This window comes from Caretta caretta, chromosome 9 (assembly GCF_965140235.1).
Source record: "Caretta caretta isolate rCarCar2 chromosome 9, rCarCar1.hap1, whole genome shotgun sequence".
Classification (NCBI taxonomy): domain Eukaryota; kingdom Metazoa; phylum Chordata; order Testudines; family Cheloniidae; genus Caretta; species Caretta caretta.
The window spans coordinates 44,918,598-44,945,195 of NC_134214.1; the positions used below are offsets into that span (position 1 = coordinate 44,918,598).

General features: G+C 42.5%; 1 protein-coding gene across 5 annotated transcripts in view; it reads right to left on the reverse strand.

The window, feature by feature from the left end:
- Positions 1 to 26,598, reverse strand: part of YEATS2 (YEATS domain containing 2) — a 76,253-nt gene that overhangs the window by 24,450 nt on the left and 25,205 nt on the right. For 3 of the 5 annotated variants that reach the window (XM_048865276.2, XM_048865274.2, XM_048865273.2), the window contains 11 exons: positions 21,617 to 21,856; positions 19,546 to 19,704; positions 16,855 to 16,958; positions 13,919 to 14,026; positions 12,026 to 12,199; positions 9,382 to 9,640; positions 8,523 to 8,684; positions 6,287 to 6,423; positions 4,760 to 4,918; positions 3,858 to 4,031; positions 346 to 544 (listed from right to left, as the gene is read on the reverse strand). In XM_048865276.2, coding sequence (XP_048721233.2) covers positions 346 to 544; positions 3,858 to 4,031; positions 4,760 to 4,918; positions 6,287 to 6,423; positions 8,523 to 8,684; positions 9,382 to 9,640; positions 12,026 to 12,199; positions 13,919 to 14,026; positions 16,855 to 16,958; positions 19,546 to 19,704; positions 21,617 to 21,856 — 1,875 coding nt within the window. The remainder of the gene's footprint in view (positions 1 to 345; positions 545 to 3,857; positions 4,032 to 4,759; positions 4,919 to 6,286; positions 6,424 to 8,522; positions 8,685 to 9,381; positions 9,641 to 12,025; positions 12,200 to 13,918; positions 14,027 to 16,854; positions 16,959 to 19,545; positions 19,705 to 21,616; positions 21,857 to 26,598) is intronic. The other 2 variants (XM_048865277.2, XM_048865275.2) reach the window with 2 other exon arrangements.

Consider the following 26,598-nt stretch of genomic DNA (forward strand, 5'->3'; position numbering starts at 1 on the left):
TAAACTTGGCATCAAAACAGAGATTCCTCACTAACCACTAATGGAAGGAAAGCTAAAGTCATTACTCTAACCAGAAACACTCAATATGCAAATAACCTAGGAAGTCAAATTTCAAATTGTTCTTTTCATTGTTCTTTTCGCAACCTTCTTTCTGTTAATCAAAAAGTCATTTTACTAAGACAGATTTTAGAAACTAGAGGAAATTGCTAAATCTACAGTTAATTTCTGATAAGAGCTCAAAAATGCAAGTGCTCTGAATTTTACTGTTTACTGTACAAGGTATCTGAAGGAGTTATAGTCCAAGTCTAAATTCCAGTAACAAAAGGCAGAAAGGAAGTTTATTACCTGATACAGCAGCTTTGCCAGAAACAGGGGTTGGTGTAGTCATCAAGGAAGCAACACTTACAACAGTAGAAGCAGCAGTTTTACTAGCTCCTGATGCACCAGTCTGCCCCTGGTTTATACAAATTTGGTGTTGCTGTCCTGATGTCTTTGCCACAGGACCCACAGTGGAAGATGAACTGGAACCTGCACCATCCGCTTGCTATATTAAAGAGAGAGACATGGCAGTGTCAAATGCGGTTTTATTTTACTGAGCATTTAAAATAATTTGTCATACTGCTAGAGAGAAGCATTTAAAAGAAATAAAAGCAACTGCATCTAGATCTATCCACAGTCCTACTGTCTGTCTTTAGGGAATACTATCATGCAAAGCAAAGCTCTTAAAAATATTTCCAAAACATACACATTTTGGGTCAGTTTCCCTGCAACTACCCTGGAGTTCTGAGCAGGAATGAAACAGACCATACATGTAAGAACTATTGTGCTGCTACTGAAACTTCACGAACAACGTTCTCAGGAACCAAGTCCCCTATTCACACAGGAGGCTTACCTCCTTGTTGAGGTTAGCACAGCACAAAAGTTTACAAGAATCTTGAATATTTCAAGGCTGGTCAGAACTCTAGAGCAGTGGTTCTCAACCAGGGGTATGCGTACCACTGGAGGCACGCAGAGGTCATCTGGGGGTACATCAACTCATCTAAGTATTTGCCTAGATTTATAGCAGGCTACATGAAAGGCACTAGCAAAGTCAGTACAAACTAGAATTTCATGCAGACGACTTTATATTGCTCTATGTACTATATCAGTGTTTCTCAACCTGGGGGTCGCAATTTATTTTATAATTATACGGTAAAAATGAGAAAGTCAGCCATTTTTCAGTAATAGCATGCTGTGAAACTTTTGTTATTTTATTTCACAGTGTGTTATCTTATTTCAGAGTTTATTTCAGTTTTTAAGTGAGGTGAAACTTGGAGTACGCAAGACAAATTAGCCTCCTGAAAGGGGTACAGTAGTCTGGAAAGGTTGAGAGCCACTGCTCTAGAGCCATCAGCAGAAAAAGGGAAAACATTTTGTCAGTTTCATCTTATAGATGCCTCCACTGACAGATAATGGTTTTGTTAATGCTTTATCCACATCTTAGCGACAGTACATTGTTCAGTCAGGTGACTCATTTAAAAAGGGACACTGGTAACTTAATAGTAGGTAAAGAAATTTAGACAGAAGTGTGACTTGTTCCTTTTGTGATTTTAGGGTTTTGTACTGCCACCATTCACCATAGTATCTGAGCAGCTTCAGCGTAAAATAGACAGGCAACATCAACGTCCTTAGCGGACTTCATAGAGTCTCTGACTCTTCTCCCTTTTGGAGACAAACTGTGGGTGGGTGGTGTTGTGAATGAGTGTCTAGCAAAGGTGGAAAGTGACACCTCAGATTATTATAACTGAAAGATTAGAGGAAAAACATATAACTTTTTCTTTGTGCATTTGTTTGTGTGGATCTTTCACACAGCAAGAGGGAAGAGAGAAATCCTTTTAAAAAAATAGGAAAATGAGATTCAAACCACACACACACACAATTAAACTATAAAATGGCAGGGGACTCAGCTCAGTGGCAGGTGAGGAGTAACTACTCAACTTTTTTTTTTTTTTTTTTTAAACTGACTTGATTGCAAATTGATTGTGTCCACTAAGCTTGCCAAATATCTCGCTATTCTTTCCCCTGTTGGAGTTATCACTGCCAATTTTTGCTTCAGATTTGATGTTGCTGTTCCACTCACTCAGCTGTAACATCATGTAGTACACAATGGGAATGGCAGTGTAAGGGACAAGTCAATAGAGGGGTTAAAGTTTATTTTCCTGACAGGACCATATTAGGACAGCTTTACGTGTCCTTCATAGCACAAGTACTACAATTTCAGCAGGACTGAAAGAAGAATAAAAAAAGAGGTAGAGTAAAATTTTCAGAAGCACCTAAGTGATTTAAGTGGCTAAGTCTCATTTTCAAAAATGACTTACACACTCAGAAACCTAAGTCCCAAAGATTTTCAATGAGATCTAGGTTCCTAAATGCCTCATTCATTTTTGAAAATAGAACTTAAGTGTTTTTGAAATTTTTACCAGTAGATTTTATTTAAATTACATAAATTAGAATATAACTGGCAGTGGTCCACCGCTACTTAAGAAAGCCTAGAGGGAACCCCAAAATGTTTGGCTCTCCTTTTTCCCAACACTTTTGGAATTTAAATGCCTTATTTCAGGCTCACTCTGCCACTCTGGAATGCCTCTCTTGACAGGGACTGCATTATCATCACTTTATTTAGGGACAAACAGAAGGGTCAAACTTCGAATGCTGAAAATTCACAGGACCACAAACCTTGCAGGCTTCCACCCTCAAAGAGATCTGTTCACAGCAGAGTAGAGACCAAAAAGCTCATAGAGAGTCAAGGATCTCAAATGTCCAATACTTAAGTAACAGCTGCTGGTTATTTGTTGCCCTGTTGTATAGAGACTTTTAAGCACTTTGCAACTTCTGGTCTTCTCTCAGCCAAAGTCAGTATGTGTATTTGAAAGGAGAGTAACCCAAAGTCTGACCTCTTTCAGGGCATGCTGCAAGATCCTTCTTTTTCACAAACCCTTTCCATCATGACTGGATTTATTCTATATTTCAAAAAGAGATACATATAACCCATATACCCCTTGAACCTGCAAAATGAAGAGAACAAATCACTCCATATCAGTCTTTTGGGGACCTCACTGTGCTGCTCTAATTTACCAGTGTGGTGCTCAGATACTACAATGATGGGTATTATAGAAAACCCCACAACAGATAACAGATGATGATTAGCACTGGAACACTCAAAGAAGAGGCAGTTTTAACAGAAGCTGCATTAGTTACAATGATTTCTGTCCATCTTTGTGCTGTTTTATTCCTCTTCTGCTGTCCACAGGTAAAATGATAAAATATGCCCAAATGGCAAAAAATACAACAGAAATTAGTTGAGTTTCCTGTCAAGCATAAAATTGGGCAAGAACACAAGCAGATGTCAGAAAACACAAGAGAACTAATAATGTTGAAGAAAAAAGGTTACTGACGGGGAAAAAACAGCAAATTATTTCTTTAAGATTACATTGGTTAGGAACCAAACATTGCATATCGTTACAGACACCTGCGTCAGCAGAGACCTGAGTGTAAAGTTTTTATCTTTGTACCAACATAAAGTTGGTTAGGCATGTACGTCAGTGCACACATGTCGACAAAGCACCAAGTTTGTTCCTCCTCCCGTTAGAGGTCATGAGCAACTGAACTAGGAGGAGTCCACATGCATAGCATACTCCATGCCAAATTCATGCTCTACTCATGCAAGCACACAGATAAAGATGATTAGAGCAGAAGTGTCTCCAAGCATCATGCTAGCCCCTTTCCTGTGCTCATGTCTTGTACGTATGCGTCTCCTGGATGCTTTGTTTTTGACTTCTAGGTTCCTGTGACCATGTACTAGCAATGCTTCTTCTCACCTGTGCAACTCCGTTTGCCGGGAGGGACATGGCTGGGGTCGTGGCTGCAGTGATCACCCCTCCTGATACTCTCAGCACGGTGGTGCCGGGTTTGGAGAGCTGTGAGGAAGCAGGCACTGATTTCAACGAACCATCTGATATTTTCATCAGCGATGTTTGTCCACCAGGAGCCGCCTTCAAAAGAGAGAGTTCAGTTTAAGAGAAAGCATTCCAATGAAGTAATTTTTAAAACAGCTGCTTTTTGTACTAGAGCAGAAAAAATCAGAATATTTCTGAGGGAAGAAGAGGTGTTTTTGAAGCCAGATCACTAAGCTTAACTTTGAGACAATTGTTTATAAGCTGCTCATTGTCTACATTAGAGTCTACTTTTTCAGAAGTGACCCAATGATTATGGGTCTCTCAATTTTTGGGTCCCCAACATGAGACACCTTAAAAGAACCTACTTTTCAGAGAGAACCTGAATTTATTTGCACCTGCAATTTAAGTTACTAAGAAGTCTCTAAGCAGGTCTACAATGCAGGGACATGGGACATTTGCAAGACTCAACCTGTGGATCCAAATAAAACAAGGTGCAATATTGTGTCCAGTTATTTGCACTATGCATATGCAGGGGTCACTGTCTGAAAATCTGGCCCAATATTTCACATACAGTACAAGCATGCTTTCTGTTTTTTTTAAAAGGCTAAGCCTAAAGTTGGAGGTTTTTTCTTCTAGTTAGATTTTTTTTTTTTGAAAACCAATCTGTTGCAATGAAACTATGGAATAAATACAAAACCTGTTGCTTGCCTACCTAAACCAAAAGAGGGCTAAACTTTTTGTAAAAGTGTTACATTATTTCCCCTCATCATGAGACAATACATATAGTTTGAACTATAGAGACAAACAAGATATTTGAAAGTTACCTGGGCAAATAAAGCAGTCTTCTGTCCAGTTATTACTTTTAATGCCTGCTGTCCTTGAGTGGAAGATGCTCCGACTCCTACGCTGCCCTGAACAACTGAGGCTGGTGTCAACTGCTTTCCAGAATGCTGGGGAGATGGCTGACCAACTAAAAACGTGCCCTGGTCAAAAATAAAAAAGTTACCTAGGTTAGGCTCTCTGAGTGGAAATCAAATGGTATGAAAAAAATTGAATTCTGCACCAGTAACGTGACAGTGACATTTGTAACGGCTTTCTCTGATCTGAGATTTTATTTTAAACAAAGATTTCTTGTCCTTCAGGTTGCACAGACTAATCAGATTTGCTACTGTTTGGAGTTAACAGAAATATGAAAGCCCATATATCTTGTTTGCTGACCTCAAAGGGTCTTAGAGGAAATCTTCACTCTCCGCAGCAGTGAGAGTACACAGGGCTCAAAGCACTTCCTACCACAAAGATTATTTAAAAAAAAAACATTTTGCAATTAATTACAGTGGATGTTCTTGCTAGAGGCAGCACTCTCATCTCACTGTAAAGCGACATTATGTGAAACACTGGAAGTGAGAGAACCTCAGAAGAAAAGGTCACAAGCCAGGTTCCAATCTGCTCAGACACATCCACTGTAATTTAATAAGCCTCACATACTTCACAGTTTATTCATTGTGACAAATACAATTTCCCTTCTGAATGTTCAGAGACAGCTGGGCGGAGAGAAAAGGACCGGGGGCAGTCTTCCTTTCAGCTCTGAAGCCTAATTAATTCCACAAAGGTCACACCTAGAACAGAGTTGAAGCCATGCTAGACCCAACAGCAGCTGGAGACCCCACTCTAACAGACTAGCCTGTGGACCCCAGAGTCCTTCCCCACATACCATGACTTAATTGCCACCTCTCACCTGTTTTGTTTGTCCATTCTCTCTGTTAGCTCTTTTCATTGGCCTCTTCGCCAGCCGCCCCCCCCACCCCTTTTCTAGCTTTGCTTCCCATGGCTCACTCTTGCTTTTTCTCCCCAATACCTCCCTCCTCCATCTTTCGATTTCTAGTGCTCTCTCTTCCCCCTTGGGGCTGCCTCCCTGATCTCTAGCTCTTCTGGTGTGTCCATCTCAACACCCCCCTTTCCCACCTCTGTTTTGGAGGTTGCTTCTACCCCTCCTGTCCCATTTTTGGGGAATACCCTTGCTCCCTGCAGTCATTCACTGGTGCATGTTCTCTCTCCTCCTACTACTCCCTTGTGCTACAACAAACAACAATGCTCTCTGCATCATGCAATAGCCCGCAGGGAGCAGAAAACTGCACCACACAACTCACAGGCGGGAGAGTGGCACAGAGCATACTGTCAGCTGCAGCAGAGATGAGAAGAGAGAGGGAATGGCCAGCAGGGCAGAGAGGTGGCCATGCCCTCCAGAAGGGTCTGGCTCCCCCTCAATTTGAAACTCAACTATTACAGGACCACGGATGCTAGCACAAGGTCTGGGCACCCCTGGATCAATTAAAATGCAGTACAACTCTGACCTGTGGTGTCTGTTTGAGGATGTAGGACGTGTAGGTGAGATGCTGGGATAAACCACTACTTGTGCTTTGGGCAGGGGCTGCTGCTGCTGCTCCTCCTCCTCCTCCCCCTGCACTTGTAGAAGAGCCTGACTGGAGACCTGTAACAAAAATCGAAACAATGACTCTGCAGAGTTCGGCATCAGAGGCTGAGCAGCCACACCATTTCAACAGTGAAACTACACAGAAATTCGCTTCTCTCCAACGACACCGCATTCCTCTCTTATACATGTCTGTCCTCAGATGGGTGGGTTCTATGATAGCTCTTCAACAGGTACACAGAGACAGCAGCTGAGGTATCTATGTGCATATAACTTTAAAGGCCTTGTGTGACGCAGGCTGCCATGCGCTTCGTAAGTGAGCAGCATCTATGCACTGATTTTCCAATGCAGCGGGCACAGCATGATTCTGGGGGTAGTACTGTGCTCTTCCACCTCAGCAGACTCTGGGAACAAACTGAAAGGGACTGAGGCTGCTTGTGGGTGCACGGAAGTCTTTTTTGTTTTGCTCTGCCGTCTCTACAGTCAGAGGCAGATGCAAACCAGCAATTTACTAGCTCTTTCAAAAGCCTCTTATAGATTATGCATATGTGAAATCCTACCAATGACCCTGCATGCTACTGAGTTTGCTTTTACATCAGATACACTTCACCAGTGTTTGAATATAATTTCAGAGTCGTTACAGAGCACTCACCAATGATTACTTTGCAAAGAGCGATAATCTAAGGCTGCATTTGGATACGCTTACTGAGCTTATACTGAGAGCAGCGTGAACTCAGTCCTATTTTCAGTCTCTTAAAGTGGGCAAAATGGTTACTGTTTTTCCAAAGAATCAGACGTTTGCTTTACTTATGAGGTTATACTGTCCATTTCCCTGCTAGTGCAGGATTGTGCCCAACCTAGCTCTGAGAGTCCCAAGCAATGGGGCTCCCAGCAATATATCACAGACCAAAACACCTCAGTTAGGAAGGTCTATTTCAGCACTGACATTTATCTTAAAACACTTCATCCCACTGTTTCTGGTTATAGCCTCGTGTACTGCACTCAAACTCCTCCTCTGCCTTCATGGTGTCAATACCAAAGTTGATCAGAAAATGGGCAAACACCCCTCTGGCAATTTTGATTTTTTTGGGTTTCCCAATGAAAATTTGAAAACTATCAAGGAAAACAGGCACTTTTCTGCAAAAAAAAATTTCATTTAGTCAAAACCCCCATTTTCCATTAAAAAAGTTTTGACCAGCTCCAGTCAATATCGTTCATAAACTTGTCAAGGTGATCTCCCCCCTCCCCTGACACCAGGCTCTCTCAGGTGTTGCAAAGCTAAGATACCCCTGTCATCCCTTTGAGCTTTCTGTATAATTTGGTCCCTTGAGCTCCTTGGCCATTTTTGTTGCCTGTTGCCAATTCCCTCTAGCTGTTCTCTCTCTGTTAATTTTTGTGTTCAAAAACGAAAGGAGTATTCTAGGCAAAACTGAACCAGCCCCGTCATATACATTATGCAACATCTTTGCATAAGAAGCCTAAGAGAGCACTGGGCTTTTCTATAGTAGCCACGACACACTGCAAACTAATATCTACTTAATCATCAACCTAATACTCTTAGCAGTACTGCTTCCCAGCTTTTTCACTATGGCCCTGATCCAAAGTCCACTCAACTCAATGGGAGTCTTTCTATCAACTTCACTGGACTTTGGATCAGATCCTATATGAGCATTTGTGTTTTAGATTATTTCCCCCTCAGCCAGAACAGCCTGCCCTTTTCCAAGATGAATCTTCTTTTTCTTATTTTTTGCTCATGTTACCAGCTTCTCTCAGTCCCTTTTTAATATTGGTCACGAGTTTTCACAACTGCTTTCAATTTAATGTCAGCTGCAGGTTTCAGGAATGTGCTGTACATTCCCTTTCCCGGATTACCAATGAAGGGTTAAAAAAAGCATGCTGACTGGCTGGAATCTTCTTCTTACTTGATCACTATTTGCAGTTTTTGCTTTAAAAAAACCTGGGGGTCAAGGGATGACTTATATGAAAGCTCTCAAGGGTCCCCTCACTGAACAGTACCATGCCTTTTTTTCTCTTTTTTTAGTGAAGAAACTTGTCTATTACTAACTCCCAAAGTACCAGAATAAAAGGAAAAATGCTTAACACATTAATTACAAAATGATTACATTATTTAACTCATTAGATTTCCCTGCAAGACTAACTAGCATTGTTTGTGGCTCGCAGTATGGCTCCTTGGGGTATCAGAAGCAGTTTTCCTTTTCCCGAAGGATTCTTGCTGTTGGTGGTAAGGTACAGTTTGGTGCCTGGTGGTAAATTAGCCAAGTTTGCCAGGTTTGTGGCTGGCAACTGCAGCGTAGCCATCACTAGAAACGAAATAAAAAACAGAAAACCATGTTAAAAATTCAGTTTTGCAGAGTAGGATTCATAATAAAACCTGGGCAACTGAAATAAAGTCAGAACAAAATAGTGGCTAACCAATGAAGACTGTGCATAACAATGAAAAGACCAGAAGTACTTGTGGCACCTTAGAGACTAACCAATTTATTTGAGCATAAGCTTTCGTGGGCTACAGCCCTCTTCATCGGATGCATGAAAGCTTATGCTCAAATAAATTGGTTAGTCTCTAAGGTGCCACAAGTCCTCCTGGTCTTTTTGCAGATACAGACTGACACGGCTGCTCCTCTGAAACCTGTGCATAACCATGAGAATGCTGTGCTCACAGCACTAGGTATCTCTTCTGTTGAAGACAGTTTACATATAACTACACTACACTAGTAATTTTAATAAATTTTTACTACAGATCTCTTAGCATGTTGTTTTGACTAGGTGTTTCCATCTCATTCTGAAATATAGTTGTGTTTGGAATAATACTGGAGCATGACAAAGTTCCAAAATGAATCATCCGATGAAGTGAGCTGTAGCTCACGAAAGCTCATGCTCAAATAAACTGGTTAGTCTCTAAGGTGCCATAAGTTCTCCTTTTCTTTTTGCGGATACAGACTAACATGGCTGCTACTCTGAAATCTGAATTTTGTAATCCAAGTTGTAAAGAAACTTTACCTGAACCTTGAGATCCACTTTTCTGAACCCCTGCCGAAGTCACCTGAGCCTTTGTTAAAGTTTGCACAGGTTGGGCAACAATTGTTCCACCACCTCCACTCACAATGGCTTTTGCTACTCCTTGGGTTACAACCTGCTTTGGACCAACAGCTTTTGCTACTGAAGAGCTGGATTTTGCCACAAGTATCTGACCACCACTGATAGCCACAGCTTGTTTCACCGTTGACTGTAAAGCAGAACCGACTGGAACCCCAACGACCTGTAATAAATAAGCAACCGATGACACTCTTCATGCAGGGTTTCTATGGTACAGCACCTGGAGAGAATTAACATTCCACCTGGTGGGCTACCCAAGAAGTTAGTATCTATTTCAGGGCATTTCAGAGGTTAAACAAGCTACCAGGTTACCCATTCTGAAACAACAAACTTAACGTAATGGGGACTCAAACACATTAAAATGTAACTAAGACCAACAGAGTCAGAGACTATTAAAAAAACTGATCAACTCGCAACCATTCCTGTTCAGTCCACTGGTGAGAAAATAACTATAAAACCAACCATGATTTCAGAATGCCCATTAAAAATTTGAGTGTGACACACTTATCCAAGGACCCTCAATATTCCCCAACACAGGAAACTGCTTCATTCAGAAGGAACCTGAAGTTTGCCTTAGTGAAGTGCAGAGAGCCATGAGACCCAAGGAAGCCCTCAATGCCTACTGGCAAAGGGTTCACTATTATATCAGTAAACTCTTATCAGGCCTGACAAACAAACACACTACTTTCATAGTATTTATCCAAAAAGTGTCTTGTGAGGTATCAAATGAAAGCCAGTGACACCCTGGTCATTAATATCATTGTAAAATGTCTATACTAACACTATAGAAGGAGTTATGTATACCTATTGATATTATGCCTTAAAGTCTGTAACCAAGCAAAGGGAGAACCAGGAGGGAAGGTAGTTAGCTCTCTATCAAATATAAATTAAGTACAGTAAAGCTGACCCAATCCGCATGTAGTCAACAGGAAAAAAACAGGTTGACGACAGGGTGGTGTAGTGGAGAATTTGGACTCAGCATGGGCCACAGCACACAGGAGAGCAATCAACAGGGGCGAAGAGTCTTATCTGTTAGTGCACTTCAAAATGATGCATTTCAAAGGTCTACTGAACCATAAGAGGAAGGAAAAAGAACCTCTTTGTTATCCATTTGCTGAGAAAACCCCTTTGAGGGCATAGGGGTATTCACAAAAGTCTGGGTTGTGGTGATGACTGGAAGCCAGTAAGCTCTGCAGAAAAGCTTTGGTGAGAGACTGTATTAGACAAGGACTGTAGCCTAAGTTTTAATCTCTAGAAAGCGTTATACTTTTGTTGGTAACCATTTCTGTTTCCATTATTCTTGTTCAACACTCACCTGAATCTATAACTCTCTGCTCTTTGTTAAACAACTTCTCTTTGTTTTCACTATAAATAGATTACAGTGCTGTGTTATTACAAAGGACCCAATCCTAAATTGTAACCTTCCAGCTGTGTGCACACTGTCTCTTTGGGGACAGCATACCTGGCAATTACGGAGAGTGTCCAGTGACAGGGGCTAGACATCACAGGGGGATGCTTCTGAGGAGTTCTGGGCCTGGGATACACTTGGTGTTAATCTGCAAAGTAAAATGCGGGCTGGCAGGGTTCTGATGAGTTTGTTGGGGTAGCTAGCTGAGTGTCCAGGAACTGACACAGGTTGGCACCAGCAAGTCTCTCTCGCTGAGGCAGGGGGATAACATGCTGACCTACGGTTCTGAAGAAACTTAAGTTTCAACTGACTCATGAAAATAAACTCTGGAAACTTTGGCCCCAATGTTGAACTAACAAACAGCCTCAGTTTTGTACACGGACAACACATCCAGGGAAGTATCACATTTGTGCACCTGCCAGACTAGGCAAAAAGGTAGTTTAAAGAACAATTACCTGATTTGTAAATATTAATATATATTTATATACGAAAATATATTTTGCATACATTGGTCCATGTGCTTGGCAGGTAGATTTCACTGTATACACCTATTCTACCAGAGTGGGTAGAAAGGCAGGAAGTAACCCTTTTGATGCCTGGATTGTTGAGCCATTACACATGGAGCTGCTAAGTGCCAAGCGTGCCCCAGCTGCTTTGCTTCTCTCTCACTGACACATCACGCTGAAATCTACTGTCGTTCTCGTTCCACTGATGCAAAATAAAGTTTCCATTCTGGGCTAGTTCTTCCTGATTCTCTCTCTCTTAAACCTTTGCAACGGAGGAGTAAATAGGAAGCAGGAGGTTGTTCCCTGCAGGCAACAATGTGCAGCTGTTTCCACCCCCTTAACTTCCCCATGTAAGTAAAATTACCTATGAAAAATAAGAGAATAAAATCTACCTCTAGAGCTGGACTTGAACCTGTGGCCTAGCACTCCCTTACACATAGTACCTCCAGCATTCTAAGGCAGCAGCACAGAGGTAGCTGATTTCCTATGACCTCCCCCAAACTCAATGGCTGTAAGAGAAGCAGCACTGACTGCTGCCTGCTCTCCCCCCAGTTCTGTGCTAGCAGCAGGGTAGGGATGCGACAGTGAAACTGCAGTGAGTCCAGGCAGTTTAAGATATCAAAACATTCAATACCTTCGATTGGGCGGTCCCCTCTCCCGTGCTCACGATCTGCTTCTGAGGTGACAAAGCTATCATGTGACTCCCCTTCACAGTGACATACTGCTGCCCTGAGGCCTGTGAGGTTGTCCCAGTCACCGGTAGCTGTGGTTGCTGGGGCAGCTCTCCAGGCTCCTGCTTTATTATCACCTTTTCATAAGGAAAATTGGAGTAAACAAACTGCTTTGTGCTCCAAAAGAAATCATCATCTGCAAGCATCAGTCTTCAGAGAGAGGCAGGAGCTGCCGGGCTGAGAACGACACAGAGAGCCAAAAGCTCTGGAGCTCTGACACCAACTCCCACCGCACAGCCTCTGAACCACTCTGACTTCACTTCCTGTTTTGTCAAATTGGGCAAATACTTGCCAACTTTCAAGGGGCCTTATGAGGCTTAGTTAGTGTTTGCAAAGTGATAGGAAAGCCACAAGTGCGAAGTGTCATTATTAATATTAACTATGTGTTTGTTCTGTTTGGAAGCTTCAACTATGCATTTGTCTGCTCAGGGCTGAGCAGTACTCTGGGCTTTTAATTCCCATCCAGGATCCTGCCCCAAATATGGCCTGTACCCAAGAAAAAACTCCAAATGTTGATAAATCCTTTTCTATCCTGCTACATTATGTAAAAGGTGTGCCTTATTCATTTCAGTTTCGACCCCTATTACCACAGGGTCTCAGCAACTTGAATGTATTATCCCCCTAACTGTTATTATCCCCATCTGGGGAACTGAGGCTCAGAGACTGGAGTGACTTGTCACAGTTACGCGGGAAGTCTTGCGGAGCAAGACTGCGTCCCGGACTAGCACCGTAAACACTTCACCACCCTTCCTCTCTCATCCAAATTAACTCACAATGTAAAAGAATGTAAGGCAGCCGCTCAGAGCTCTGGGATAAACATGTAACTTTGGATGCCAGGGCCAGTAGTTAGAAATGGAAATCCTCTTCTATTAGATCATCCTATTCATTCCTCTGCAAGGAGTGGGCAGAGTACTGGCTCACAAGACGACAAGTGATACTACAGTTGGTTAAAAGGAAATCTGGACAAGTGACACCTAGGGAAATGCACTTAAACACCAATATTGGACAGTCAGAAACCCTGGTAAAGTACTAGGCGGCAGGGAAAATAGCCTAGAGTCTCAGACCACCACAGTTTATTTTTCATGTACAGCAGAAACTCAGAGTTATGAACAACAGAGGTACGAACTGACCAGGCGACCACACACCTCATCTGGAACCAGAGGTACGCGATCAGGCAGCAACAGAGACAACACAGACAGGAAAAAAAGCAAATACAGGACAGTATTGGGTTAAATGTAAATTACTAAAAAATAAAGGGAAAGCAGCATTTTACTTCTGCAAAGTAAAGTTTCAAACTGTATTAAGTCAATGTTCAGTTGTAAGCTTTGTAAGGTTATGAAAGAACCACCATAACACTTTGTTCAGAGTTATGAACATTTCATAGTTATGAACAACCTCCATTCCCCAAGGGGTCTGTAACTCTGAGGTTCTACTGTATTATGCAATAAAAGTAATAATAATAAAAGCAATTTAAGATTTGTTAGAATATGGCAGCGGTTCATCAAGGAAAAGGATGAATGAGATGGAACAAGGGAGACAGAAAAGGGAAAGAGGGCAGAGGAACAATCAAGCCAACAGAACAGAATGGAAATGAAGACTAATCTACTGACAGTTGCAAAAGTTTTCATTTCCCTACTCACGTAACAAGGGAAAGGGCAGTCAGGCCCCAAGAACTCACTCCCAATGGTACCATGACATGCACTAGAAAAGTTACACGCTTTGTGACGAAACCCAGTGTGCAGTGATACTACCAGAACATGCAGCCCTATACAAAGCCAAGAACATAAATCAAATACCTTTGTAAAAGCTCCAAGTCCGCCTGTCACAGATTTAGGGCTTTGCGCCTTAGAATGACTCCCAATTGGACAAAGGGGCGGCATGGTTGCAAATAGAGAATCCTCTTGCTACGGATGAATACATATGACACACAATTAGGTGGAACATACAATATAAAACATAAAGCAATGACTTCCTGTAGTCACATTACTGATAACACAGAGTGCCCTGAATTCCTTATCTGCACTGTTGTTGTAGCCATATTGATCCCAGGATATGAGAGACACAAGGTAGCTAAGGTTTTAATGGCTCATTACAACTGGTTTTATGGCTCATTACAACACCAATTTGTAACCCACCCTACCACCTGCAGAACCCTTAATTACCCACTTCATTTAAGTGATCTCCTACAGTGTGTTTGAACCCCTTATGCTTAACAATCAGTCCCACCTTGTGTTTAGCTTAGACACTCTGGTTACCCTCTACAGACCTCAGGAAGAGCTCGTGAAGCTCTAAAGCTTGTTCTTTCCACCAATAGCAGCTGTTCCAGTAAAAGATATTATCTCGGCCACTGGGAGCTGTGGGCGGCCGTGCCTGCTGATGGTCAATGTAAACAAAAAGAAAAGGAGTATTTGTGACACCTCAGAGACTAACCAATTTATTTGAGCATGAGCTTTCGTGAGCTACAGCTCACTTCATGCTCAAATAAATTGGTTAGTCTCTAAGGTGCCACAAGTACTCCTTTTCTTTTTGCGAATACAGACTAACACGGCTGTTACTCTGAAACCTGTCATAATGTAAACAACCTGTCTCATGGCCAGCCAGCGGATTACCCTGACGGGCTGCGTGTGGCCTGTGGACCGCAGGTTGCCCAGCACTGACCAACACAATGGAATCCTGCCAAACAATATAAGCACCTGCAAACATCAAATACTTTTTTGTTGCAAGTTATATCACCAGCAACTAAAACAATGTTTATTATTGTATGGTAATTAGCGGATAGAAATGGACTGATCGCTATAGTCACAGGCATGCTCAAGTGTTTTTATAATAAGCCTAGATTTTTCCATTCTTTAAACGTTCTAAATTTAAATTAGGCTAAAAACTGGCACACACAATCTAAGAGTTGGGAGCACATTTTAAAAGAAAAAAAATTGGAAAACCATTTGCTGATTTAAAGTTGCAAACAAAACAAAGTTCTGTTTCAGATACATTTTTCTTTCCTTTAAGTAAAAAATTCCGATGGCACGTAAACTTCATAGTAGAACTGGCAGGCTTGTGCAGAAGTAGCGATATTTTCTACCTACATTATGTATGTCACACACCTAGATCTGCAAAATTTTGTTTCTTTCATTCCAGCTGTGGAGGTTGGTAGATGAGTCAAATTTTTTTTTGACTCGTTCCATACTCTTTTCAATAAACATAAATTCTTACTTTCAGTCATTGTGCCAGAAAACTATTGAAGAGATGAAGAAAAATGCTGAACAGACGATGCTTTGAAATGTTACACTGGACTGTTTTAATACAACAGAATTTGTTTCTACCTGTCCAAAATTACGTGTTCCCAACCCAGTGGAAGACACATTGAGATTTACAGGGAACAGACTTCCACTTATTTTTCTAATTAACTTCCGATTTCTAAACAGCGTCACCTTGAAAATATGTAATTCATTCAGTATGGGTGGTGTGCATCTTTGGATCTACTCTGATTTGTTTGACACTACAGAGAAGTAACTGCTCCGAACCAGTGAAATAAAGAGTTAATCTTAGCCTTGTTAATGGCAGTCACTGTGAACAGACTTTTTTTGTTTGTTTTTAAAATAGAATAAGGGGGTGCAAAAATCACAGTTAAAAAAGCTGCTCCACGTTTGCTCCCTCAAATATGTAAAAACTTGTTTCCTAAGAGAAGTGATACGATCACTCTGGGACAAAGTCTATGGATTGGATCTCTCACTATGATAAAAATACAAGATGGGAATACATGCTTCATTTTACGGAGTAAATCTTGTCATATGTACACACGTGACAAAATTCCTATTCTAAAGATTCTCAGAGACAGACCTGGTTGGAAAGGAACGTTCTGAATCTCAATTAAAAAAACCAAGAGGCTCTTCTCTGTAGACTGAATGGCAATTATCCAGGCAGCCTAAAATCAATTATTCTTGCATGTGCTGAACAGGCTAATGCTGACAAAGCTCCAGCACACCCCAGGCTCCACCAACTACTTTCAAAAGGGGGTGTCATTGATGCCATTAATCTGCCAAAATACCCTTCTCTGTAAAGAAAATGGGAAAGATTTTGTCTGAACTAACCCAGCTCCATACCTTTAGAGCTTTCCAGCTGTAAAGCACAGACCCTATTCATTCTCAATTTACCGTCAGTGACTCCACATTTGTCTGGGGCAAATACTTTTTTGTAGCTAAAGCTTCCAATGTCGCTAGCGCATTGGCGCTCTTTTTATCTCCCAGTTGTTGACATGAACATTTTTTTGATGGAGGTAGCTGTAAAGTCACCGAATGTCAGCTATTGGTCTAATATGAATGTATCAGTCATGCAGAAAATTTGGAACTGAGATTTTAAAAATATGCACCTCTCGTTAAATCTGATATCACCACCAACCAAGCCAAAAAAGATCAGAGTCTTTTACAGAACAGAGTCTTTGAAAGATGAGGTATTTTGACAGTACCGATAACTGTGCCTTCCAATGATTTCCTTATATGCTAACAAAAGACTGGCACTTTTCAGAGAAGTACTCACAACTCTAATTAGAGCTGCATGGAATTACACTATCATACCATATAAACAATTGTGCTAGGGCGGCTAGACAGAGTAAACGTTCAAATGCACTAATGAGAAAACATGAAGTTGTCTGGAATCAACATTTATGATGCTAAAAAAGCCTGCTCCACATGAAGCTATTTCTTTATGGAAACAGACAACCTAACAAGAATATTACCTTGACAGCTGATGTTACCAAGCTGCTTCCATGGATCTTTGAGACTGGAGATCCGGCTCCATGAGAGGCTTGAGAGACACTTGTCTGTTTGCTTGTTGGGCTTCCTGTGTATTGGAAGATAAGTTTTATGCAGTGTTGTAGTAGCCATGTCGGTCACAGAATATGAGGGGGGTGGGGTAACGTCTTTTGTTGGACCAACTTTTGTTGGTGAGAGACAAGCTTTCAAGCTTACCCAGAAGCTCAAAAGCGTGTCTCTCTCACCAACAGAAGCTGATCCAACAAAAGATATTACCTCACCCACTTTGTCTCTCTATTGGAAGATAAGGCAGATTTCAGCATAAGGGTTCAGTCCTTGGTACCATTGAATAAATACAGCTTTTCATCAAACAAGGAAGACATGATCGGGGAGATCAGGATGGGGACAAGTTACATTAGTGTTCTGTTACAGAAGACAATGTATAGTCAAAAGCAACACAAACTAAACATCCCTTCTTTAAAGGAACAAGACCTCTCTAAACATAATGCTAAAAATCTCTTTTCTTCTTCAAGTACTTTTGAATATTAAAACACACATTTTTAAAATCTGCTTCTTCCCTGTTTGAAGAGTTTACATTTGTACTCCACTCAACAAAACTAGTTTCACTTTCTGATTCTCAATCAATGGTACAGTTCTGCAACACGTGGGTTGCACATATAATATATCCCCTTGCAGTGTTTATTTATAAACTGTTTAGATTTATATTAAAAACAAAACTATACAGATATTTCTATTGAGGGTAGGTTTTGTGAAAGCTGGCTTCTACAAAACCTTTGTTTCAGACTTCACCTGACTTCGTAGTGTCCCTTTGTTTTACCCTCTTTTAAAAAAATTAAGATACTGGGTGGGAATTTGAAAACTACCTATGTGACTCTGACATACAAGTCCTCACTGACTTCGAATGGAACTCGTGCCCCTAAGCCACTTAGGTGCTTTTGAAAATTCCACTCGTTATCAAATTGCATCGGATTTACCCAAGAGAACTCAAAAACAGAGATTAAAAGAAATTCAGCTACTGCAAAACATACAGTGGTTTTCCACCACTCAGTTTTCCTCCCACACAGTTGTACGGGGGTGCTCACTGAAAAAAATGCGATTTTCTGACAAAGAAAAGGGACACATTTTAATGAAGATCTTCCCCCTTTTTCAGCTATGTCTAGTGAAAAACACATACTACATAGATCACTGTAACCAGGATGAACATACTATGTCAGCTCCAAGTGTCATTTTGAGAAGCTATTATACACACCTATATATAATTACCTATACGTGCATTTAGATAGGAAGTTCTTGGTCTGTTTCTAATAATGGACTCACAAACAGTTATTTTTCCTTCAGCATGCAAGCAAGGGTTTCCAACTGGCTCCTATTGCCTTCGATCTGTCTCCTGCAGTCTGTACCCCAGACCGACAGACATTCACTGCATAGGTTCCCCTAGCGTAGAGGTGGGCAAACTACGGCCCACGGGCCACATCCGGCCCGCAGGACAGTCCTGCCCAGCCCTTGAGCTCCTGGCCAGGGAGGCTAGCCCCCTGCCCCTCCCCTGCTGTTCCCCTCCTCCGCAGCCACGTGATCTCATGGACAGCACAGTTGGCTCTGGCTGGGCGGCAGGGCTGTGAGCTCCTGCTGCTCTGAGCTGCATGGTAAGGGGGCGGTGTGTGTGTGTTGGATAAGGGGGGGGGCAGTCAGGGGACAGGGAACTGTTGGATGGGGCAGGGGATGGTCAGAGGACAGGGAGAGGGGGTGGTTGGATAGGTGTGGGAGTCCCAGCGGGACTGTCAGGGGGCTGGGGGGTGGATAGGGGGCATGGCAGTCAGGGGACCGGGGAGGAGGGAGGGGTGTTGGATGGAGAGGGTCCCGGGGGGGGCAGTTAGGGGTGTGGGGTCCCAGGAGGTGGTCGTCAGGGGACAAGGAGCGGGGGGGGGGGGGTTGGATGGGTTGGGGATTCTGAGGGGGGCAGTCAGAGGGCAGAAAGTGGGAGGGAGCGGATAGGGGGCCAGGCTGTTTGGGGAGGCACAGCCTTCCCTACCCATACAATTTCGCACCCTGATGTGGCCCTCGGGTCAAGATTTCCCACCCCTGCCCTAGCGTCACCTCTGAAGCACCGTGGGAATCCAGTTAAATGAGTCTGGGGTGATCCTGAAGCCAACCAGCTAGAAGCAGCTGAATGAAAGTTCACAGTTGCACAAAGGTTGATACATCTCTTCTCCAGACCATCTTAATCCAATTGACCTATTGTTTCGATACAGTTAGAGAAACGCATGCTGGAATCTCTAGTACTTGCAGGTCACACTTCTGGGTTAAAGATGGGGAGCTGGCGGGGAGAGCACTTTGGCCATGGCAAAGGCACAGCTTTAAGCGTCCTTGCTTTTTATCAGTGTGTAGCAGAGCCTCACATTCCTCGCTTCTCATCTATGAAATGTGTACACTCCCTGGGGAAAAGAATGTGTGATTTCTATTTGGCCTTACTTTTTCTGTCACGGCTGAAAGCAAATTCCTTTGACGTTAAACAGACACATTCTGTACATTAATTATACAAACCAATGATACTGCTCTTCCTTTGTAAAAGGCTTTCAGATCTTCACAGATCTAAGTGAAGATAAGCTTGAATGTTTAAAACTAACCTGCTACCTTCTACAGATCAAATTACGCACCTGTGCTTGGGGTTGCTGCTCCGACCATCTGTGCCGGCTTGTCCACAATAACGTATGGGTTATTAATGACTGAACTAGCAGACCCCAGCTTCATGTGCACTGGAGTGGAGGTTGGGGTACGAGGTAGTGGAGACGGGCTTGGGGTCGATATTGGAGAACCTTAAGGAAGAGAGTCCAACACTTCCCATCTCAAATTTCGTAAGGACAAAAAAACGCAATAATAAAAAATGACTTGTAGTTCGGACATTTAGCTCACGGTGCACTTCCAGCCTGAGCGGGGTGCCAGGGCTGCAGGGGTAGGTAAAGCTGCATGATTCCAGACCTCCCCTCTCGCACTGTCAATATGCTCCTGTAGATGAGGGTGCTGAACAGCTCCGTGAAGCCATTCATCTTCCTTCACCTAGAGTGCCCCCTTTTACAGCCCACCACAGGAACAGCTCATGAATAAAGGGCTGTAGGCTCAGGCAGTCAACCACTAGGCCAAGCCTCTATTCTATCCTACACTCAGTTCAAATGTAAGAGCCCCCAAGAGCCATTACAGTACCACCATGTGGATTCTTGGTAAGTGGAAAGGGGATTAAACTGGGGGTGGAGGAAGGAGGAGACAAAAAAACAGATGAGTTAAAAGGGGAGCAGAGAAAAAAAGATGGAAGAGTGAGATCATAGACGGAAAAGAGAGGGCAGCCACTGCATCAGGGAACAGAGCAAGGGGGCTGTGTGTGGGAGAAGGCAATCCTCCAATAATCTGCTCTCTTGGGAGAGAGGGCAGGAGGACTGCCAGCTAACAAGGAGCAGAAACACTCAATCCAGGAAGACCCTGATGATTTATCATGACTATCACAAACCGAAAGGGGTCTGGGGTCTTAGCATGAAAAAATTAGCAGAGCCTAAGAAATGTTTAAGCAGGGGAACATCTGGAACAGCAAAGCTTGATATAGAAAAGCTGAAGGGTTTCAAGGAAGGCAAGACAGCTCTGTAACTCTCACCCACTGGAAAGCATCAGAGTCTCACTCATGCGACAAAGAAAAGAAGAGCAGTGGGACAGTACTTTAGGATGATAAGAATAGTTGGCACACATTCAAACATAAGCTGCTGGTGCCCTGGGTACTACTTTAAGATGGCAAGGACGACTACTGGCAGAAGAGAAAATACAACCACACACAGGAGAAGCCAAGTTGGGAAGAGATCATCAGTAGCACCCTGCTTGGTACCCTGGTTCTTCATTCTCTATATGAACTTCAGATGAAGGTGGAGCTTTACAGACAAGGCTCCCAATTTCCCAAGTGACCCAGCAGGGTTGGCCATTAAAAATTTTTGATGCAACAATACAGCCCGGTGTAAGGCATTGCGTCAATGAAGAGAATGCACATTATGTTTGGCAGACGAGGGACTAGAGGTGAAAAGAGTTAACAGTACAGGCAAATGTAGCATGACTGTCTGGTTGAGAAGTTACTAAAAGGAAATCATTTTGCCAACTGCAATCAGCTGTTTATCTAAACAAACAGGGAATTACTGTCAATGGGGAAGAGAGGAAGCAGTTTGATTCTAAGGAGGGGACTTTGTTACTAGGAAAATAATTTATATACAAGTTTAAACCCTGTAATTTCCCTGATAACATAAAAGGAAACACCTTCGCCCACTTTACCCAGCCCAGTTGTTTGGCAATTTGCAAAGGGAAGAAGCCCTTCTTCCCATGCACACACCCTTACATGCAAGATGCATTTCAATATTATGTTTTGAACTAACAATTTTCACGCCTGAGCCCATTAGCAGCAGTAGCAGCCTTACTGAAGAGTGATCTCAAGTGGGTTGCTGGTCGTATTTATGCCCAATGAGAGACTAAAACTAGTTCCCATCCTGCTTTTAATCTTGAATTCACAAATTAATCATTTTGTATAAGTTTTTTTTTTTTTTTTTTTAAAAGATGGAATCTTGTTTAGTGCATTACACTGGATCTCCCAATTGCCTAACGTGTAATCTTAGCATGAAAAACGGGAAAGGACACAAAGCAAGACCAACTAGTTCAATCTCATCGTTCAGTATAAAGTATGATACTGAAACTAAAATGTACCTGATACAATCTTGCAGCTCATGGTGATGGGCTGGAAGGATTTTCCTGGAGATTCTGCGGGGCTCGGGATCTGACCCTGAGGTACTATTTTGCAACTAGCTGCAATTGGCTGAAAAGCTGAATTTCCATGAGAGCCAAAGGTTACTTTCTGTGTTGCCAATTTGGTGGGAGTCCGTTCTATTGAAGATGGCAGGGAATAAAAAGTGGTATGTCTTTCAGTTTCAGCATTCACAGGGAATCCTGATTAAAATATGGAAAAGAGAAATGTTTCTCAGGCTGACTCATCAAATTCCTTGTTGCGTTTCTCTACACAGACAAAAATTAAGATATGACAAACATGTCCACAAATATAAAGCATAAGAAAGTGGGGGTTTGGTTATGATTTTTTGCATTTTCATTTGTTATTTTGCTGGATACATCCTGAACAAAAAATTAAGACCCAGACTAACCATATACTGTTTTACCCAATATGCAGTCATGCACATTCGCTTTTGGCATATTTTTCAAAGTCACATCGACTTACCTAAAACTATTAAGTTTTGAGTGTTCATAAGACAGATAGATCAATGTAGCGGAGGGGAAGTTTCCCCTGAAGAAAATCCCTGTCCCTGCATATTTAGGAATAATTACCTAGGGGTAAGAGAGCTGACTACTGCCCTCTTATATTGGCCCATAGTCTACTCTGGTGTGGCAGAAGCCGCATTACTAAGGAGCTCAGTTACTCATGGATAATGGGCCACTAACAGAGACGCCAGTGTAGAGGTCCCAGGGGATGAAAAGTAGGTTTCCTATTTTCAATTTGCTTTATGGGCTGTCCCTCCAGATGTATTTAGTGTCTTTGCTCAAGTCTGAAAAATGCTAGTGTATTGATAGTTCAAAGGCCTGCATTTTCCTTTTTTGGTGTGAGACCATCAGAAGCACTCACTGAAACCTTGAACCTTCTCCCCTTCGCCTTCCCCATCCCCCTAACTCAGAACCACTGCCACAGCACACTGCAGGAGTAGATGACATGGGTGGAAAGGACAGCTGTGCCACAAACACAAGCACTCCCACAACTGGAAGAGCTGCATCAGGAGATTTTACCAGAGATGTCAGGGTAAATAAGGCCTCAGAGCTACAGCCACCAGAGCCAAGCCAACACTCCATGTTTGAGCATTTTGTGGGGCATAAATCGCTCCCTCTCATTACACACTTCTGCGCACTGGAATACAGATGCTAACCAGGAAAGCAAAGGGTTTCTCACTCTTTTCATCCCAGCTAAGAAAAATAATTGTCCCACAAGACCAGATACCACAACACCCATGAAAAAGTAAAACGGCAACAGGGTCGGCCTTTGTTTTGCTATGCAATCTGAAGACCAGACTGCTGGGCTCAGATAGCCTCAGAATGGTTTGTTGCCCCCAGTTCAAATGATTTTAAAATCTCAATTGTTGGAACATTGCAAAGGCACACATGACAATTATAGGAAGATGTTTAAAAGAATGGAGGCTCAGTGGGATTCTACCTGTCCCTAAAGGAAGACAGCGAAGGCGAGACAAGATTAGAATGATCAACAGATGGCTCAGGCAGTAGTGCTATAAGGAGGGCTTCGGGATATTTGACCACTAGGAGGCATTCAGGGACACAGGACTGTCCTCATGGGATGGACTTCACCTGAGCAGGGAGGGACAGACTTATGGGTTGGAGGCTGGCAAAACTGATTAAAAGAGCTTTAAATTAGGAATTCGGGGGAGACCGTTGGGAGACGCTCATCTAATCTCCAGGTCTGATTCTAAAACCCGAGTGGGAGTAAAATCAAGTAAAAGAGGATACAGTGATGGAGAAAGGAATAACGGAGTGCAGGAGAATGGATAAGAAGAAAAGACAATGTCAATATCATTAACAGTAACTGTCAGGTAGGCAATACTCACAGTAAAATGACTATGTCTACGCAAGCAAAGAATCTAGGAGAAGCCATACAGGAACAACTAAAATGTCTGTACGCCAGTGCAAGGAGCCTGGGTAACAAAATGGAGGAACTAAAACTACTGGTGCAGGAAGTGAAACTAGGTATTATAGGGATAAGAAAAACATGATGGAATAGGTTTCAGAGTACTCCTTTACTTTTCATGATAGAATAGTATTCATGACTGAAGTACAGATATTGAAAGGTGTGCTGATCAGAAAAGACACTATGTTAATGACAGGGTAGAGTGTAAAGAAATTAGAAGTGATGGAATGGATAAAACTGAATCTGGGTCAAAATCAGAGTGGGAAAGAAAGGCAACAGAGGCTCCACACCAAGATAGTGCTCAGGGTCTGCCACAGACCCTCAGGATCTGACGTGGATAAGGATAGAGACCTCTTTCATATTTTTAATGAAGTAAATACTAGTGGAATTGTGTGATCATGGGATACTTTAATTTCCCAGATATAGAGTGGAGGACAAGTGCTACTAATAATGGTAGGACTCAGATATTCCTGGATGTGATAGCAGACAGATTTCTTCACCAAACAGTCACTGAAGCACCAAGAGGTGATGCCATTTTAGATTTAGTATTGGCAGGTAGCAAGGACCTCATAGAAGAGCTGGTTGTAGAGGACAGGTTTGGTTTGAGGGATCAGGAGCGGCCTACTCCAGTTTAAACTAAATGGAAGGAAAAACAAAAATGGTCTGCAACTAATGTCCTTGATTTCAAAAGGGCAAACTTAAAAAAATTAAGGGAATTAGTTAGGGGAAGTGGTCTGGACTGAAGAACTCAAGGATCTGAATGTGGAGGTGGCTTGGAATTACTTTAAGTCTAAGGGCTGGTCTACAGTACAGGTGTAAGTCAACCTAAGTTACACTACTTCAGTTACGTCACTGAAGTCGATGCAACTTAGGTCCACTTACTGCAGTGTCTACCCTGCGCTGTGTTGACGGGAGATGCTCTCCTGCCAACTGCCCGGGAGCTGGAGTACAGGCGTCGACGGGAGAGCGCTCAGCCATTGATTTCACCAGACCCACTAAATCGACACCGCTGCATCGATCGCAGCACTGCCGATCTAGATGTAAGTATAGACAAGGCTAAAGTTGAAGAAACTAGGTGCAGCCTGCATCCCAAGCAACAGGAAAAAATTTATAGGGAAGAGTTGCTGACCAAAATGGATGAACAAGCATCTCAAACAGGTTATTGGGAGAAAGTAGAAAGCTTTCCTTGCTGATCCATTACTTGTAGGCTCTCTCTTGGAGTATTTCTACACTGCAATTAAAAACCCACGGCTGGCCCATGCCAGCTGACTAGGGCATGCAGGGCTCAGGCTAAGGAGCTGTTTAACTGCAGTGCAGACATTTGGGATCAGGCTGCAGCCTGAGCTCTGGGTCCCTCGTGCAGACATTCAGGCTCAGGGAGGGTCCCAGAGCTCAGACTGCAGCCTGAGCTCAAACATCTGCATCACAATTAAACAGCCCCGCAGCCTAAGTCAGCTGGGACAGGCCAGTTGTGGGTGCCTAACTGCAGTGTACACATACCCTTGGAGGTCAGAAAGTGTAGGGAAAAAGTGAGAGCTGCCAAAAGCCAAGCAGAGTTGGATCTTGCAAATGAAATTAAATACAAAATAAAAGGTTCTTTAGCTATATAAATAAAAAGAAAACAAGGAAAGAAGAAGTGGGAGTGCTAAACATAGAGGATGGGGTAGAGATTAAAAATAATCAAGGTATAGCCCAACACCTAAACAAATACTTTGCCTCAGTTTTACTCAGGGTAACGAAGAGCTTGGGGGCAGTGGCAAGGTGGCTAATGGGACCATGAATATTAAAGGAATTGGCACATGAAATTACAAGCCCAATAGCATAGATTTTCAATGAATCCGTAAACTCTAGAGTCACGCCCTATGATTAGAGAATTGCAAATACAGTACCTATATTTAAGAAAGGGAAAAAAAGTGATCCAGGAAACTACAGGCCTGTTAGTTTCAATTCAATTGTATACATGGTGTTAAAACAAATTTTGAAATACAGTAGTTAAGGACAGAGGTAAATGGTAACTGGGATAAAATACACCATGATTTTACAAAAGGTAGATCGCACAGAATTCTTTCCCAGGCATTTGGCTGGTGGATCTTGTCCACATGCTCAGAGTCTAACTGATCACCATATTTGGGGTCAGGAAGGAATTCCCCCCCTAGATTAGGCTGGCAGACACCATGTGGTTCTTTTGCCTTCCTCTGCAGCATGGGGCACGGGTCACTTGCTGGTTTGAACTACTGTATAAATGGTGGATTCTCTGTAACTCAAAGTCTTTAAATCAAGATTTGAGGACTTCAGTAACTCAGCCAGAGATTATGGGCCTATTACAGGAGTGGATGAATGAGGTTCTCTGGCCTGCGATGGGCGGGAAGGTCAGACTAGACTATCATGATGGTCCCCTCTGGCTTTATAAATCTGAGTCTGAATGTAGGGCAGGATCATGGTAGCTTTTGTTATATAACAGAAAATAACTTGCTTTAATGATGCAAAAAGTTGGGTGTTTAAATAAGACTAAACCGTGCTTAAGGAAGAATGTTTTAATTTAGGCTATTTGGACAATGAAAGTTTCTGTAAGATACACCGAAGTAAAGATTGCTCAAATGTTCAAAGAAAAAGTGGCAGCTATTTTTGACAGTGCCCAGGACACTTAAAAGATTATCCCAGAGGAACAGCCCCTGAAAGTGGGAATTATGTTCCTGCTTAAGCAGTAAGAGAAGTATAGGTCCTGGCTTTGAAATATGCTATCAACAGTGACAGAATCATGACTGACACAGAAGGTGCAGACAGCATGGAGGGGTATGGCAAAAACTGCTCTATTTAAGCCTAGTGAAGGCATTTGCTTCAAATGGTGAGGAACTTCTGGTTAAGGCTCAGACAGAAAGTCAGGAAATCTGAGTTATATTCCCAGTTCTGACACATTTCCTTGGACAACTCCCTTAACCTTTGTAAAATAAAGATAATTCCCTGACTCACAGGGGTATAATGGGGCAAAATT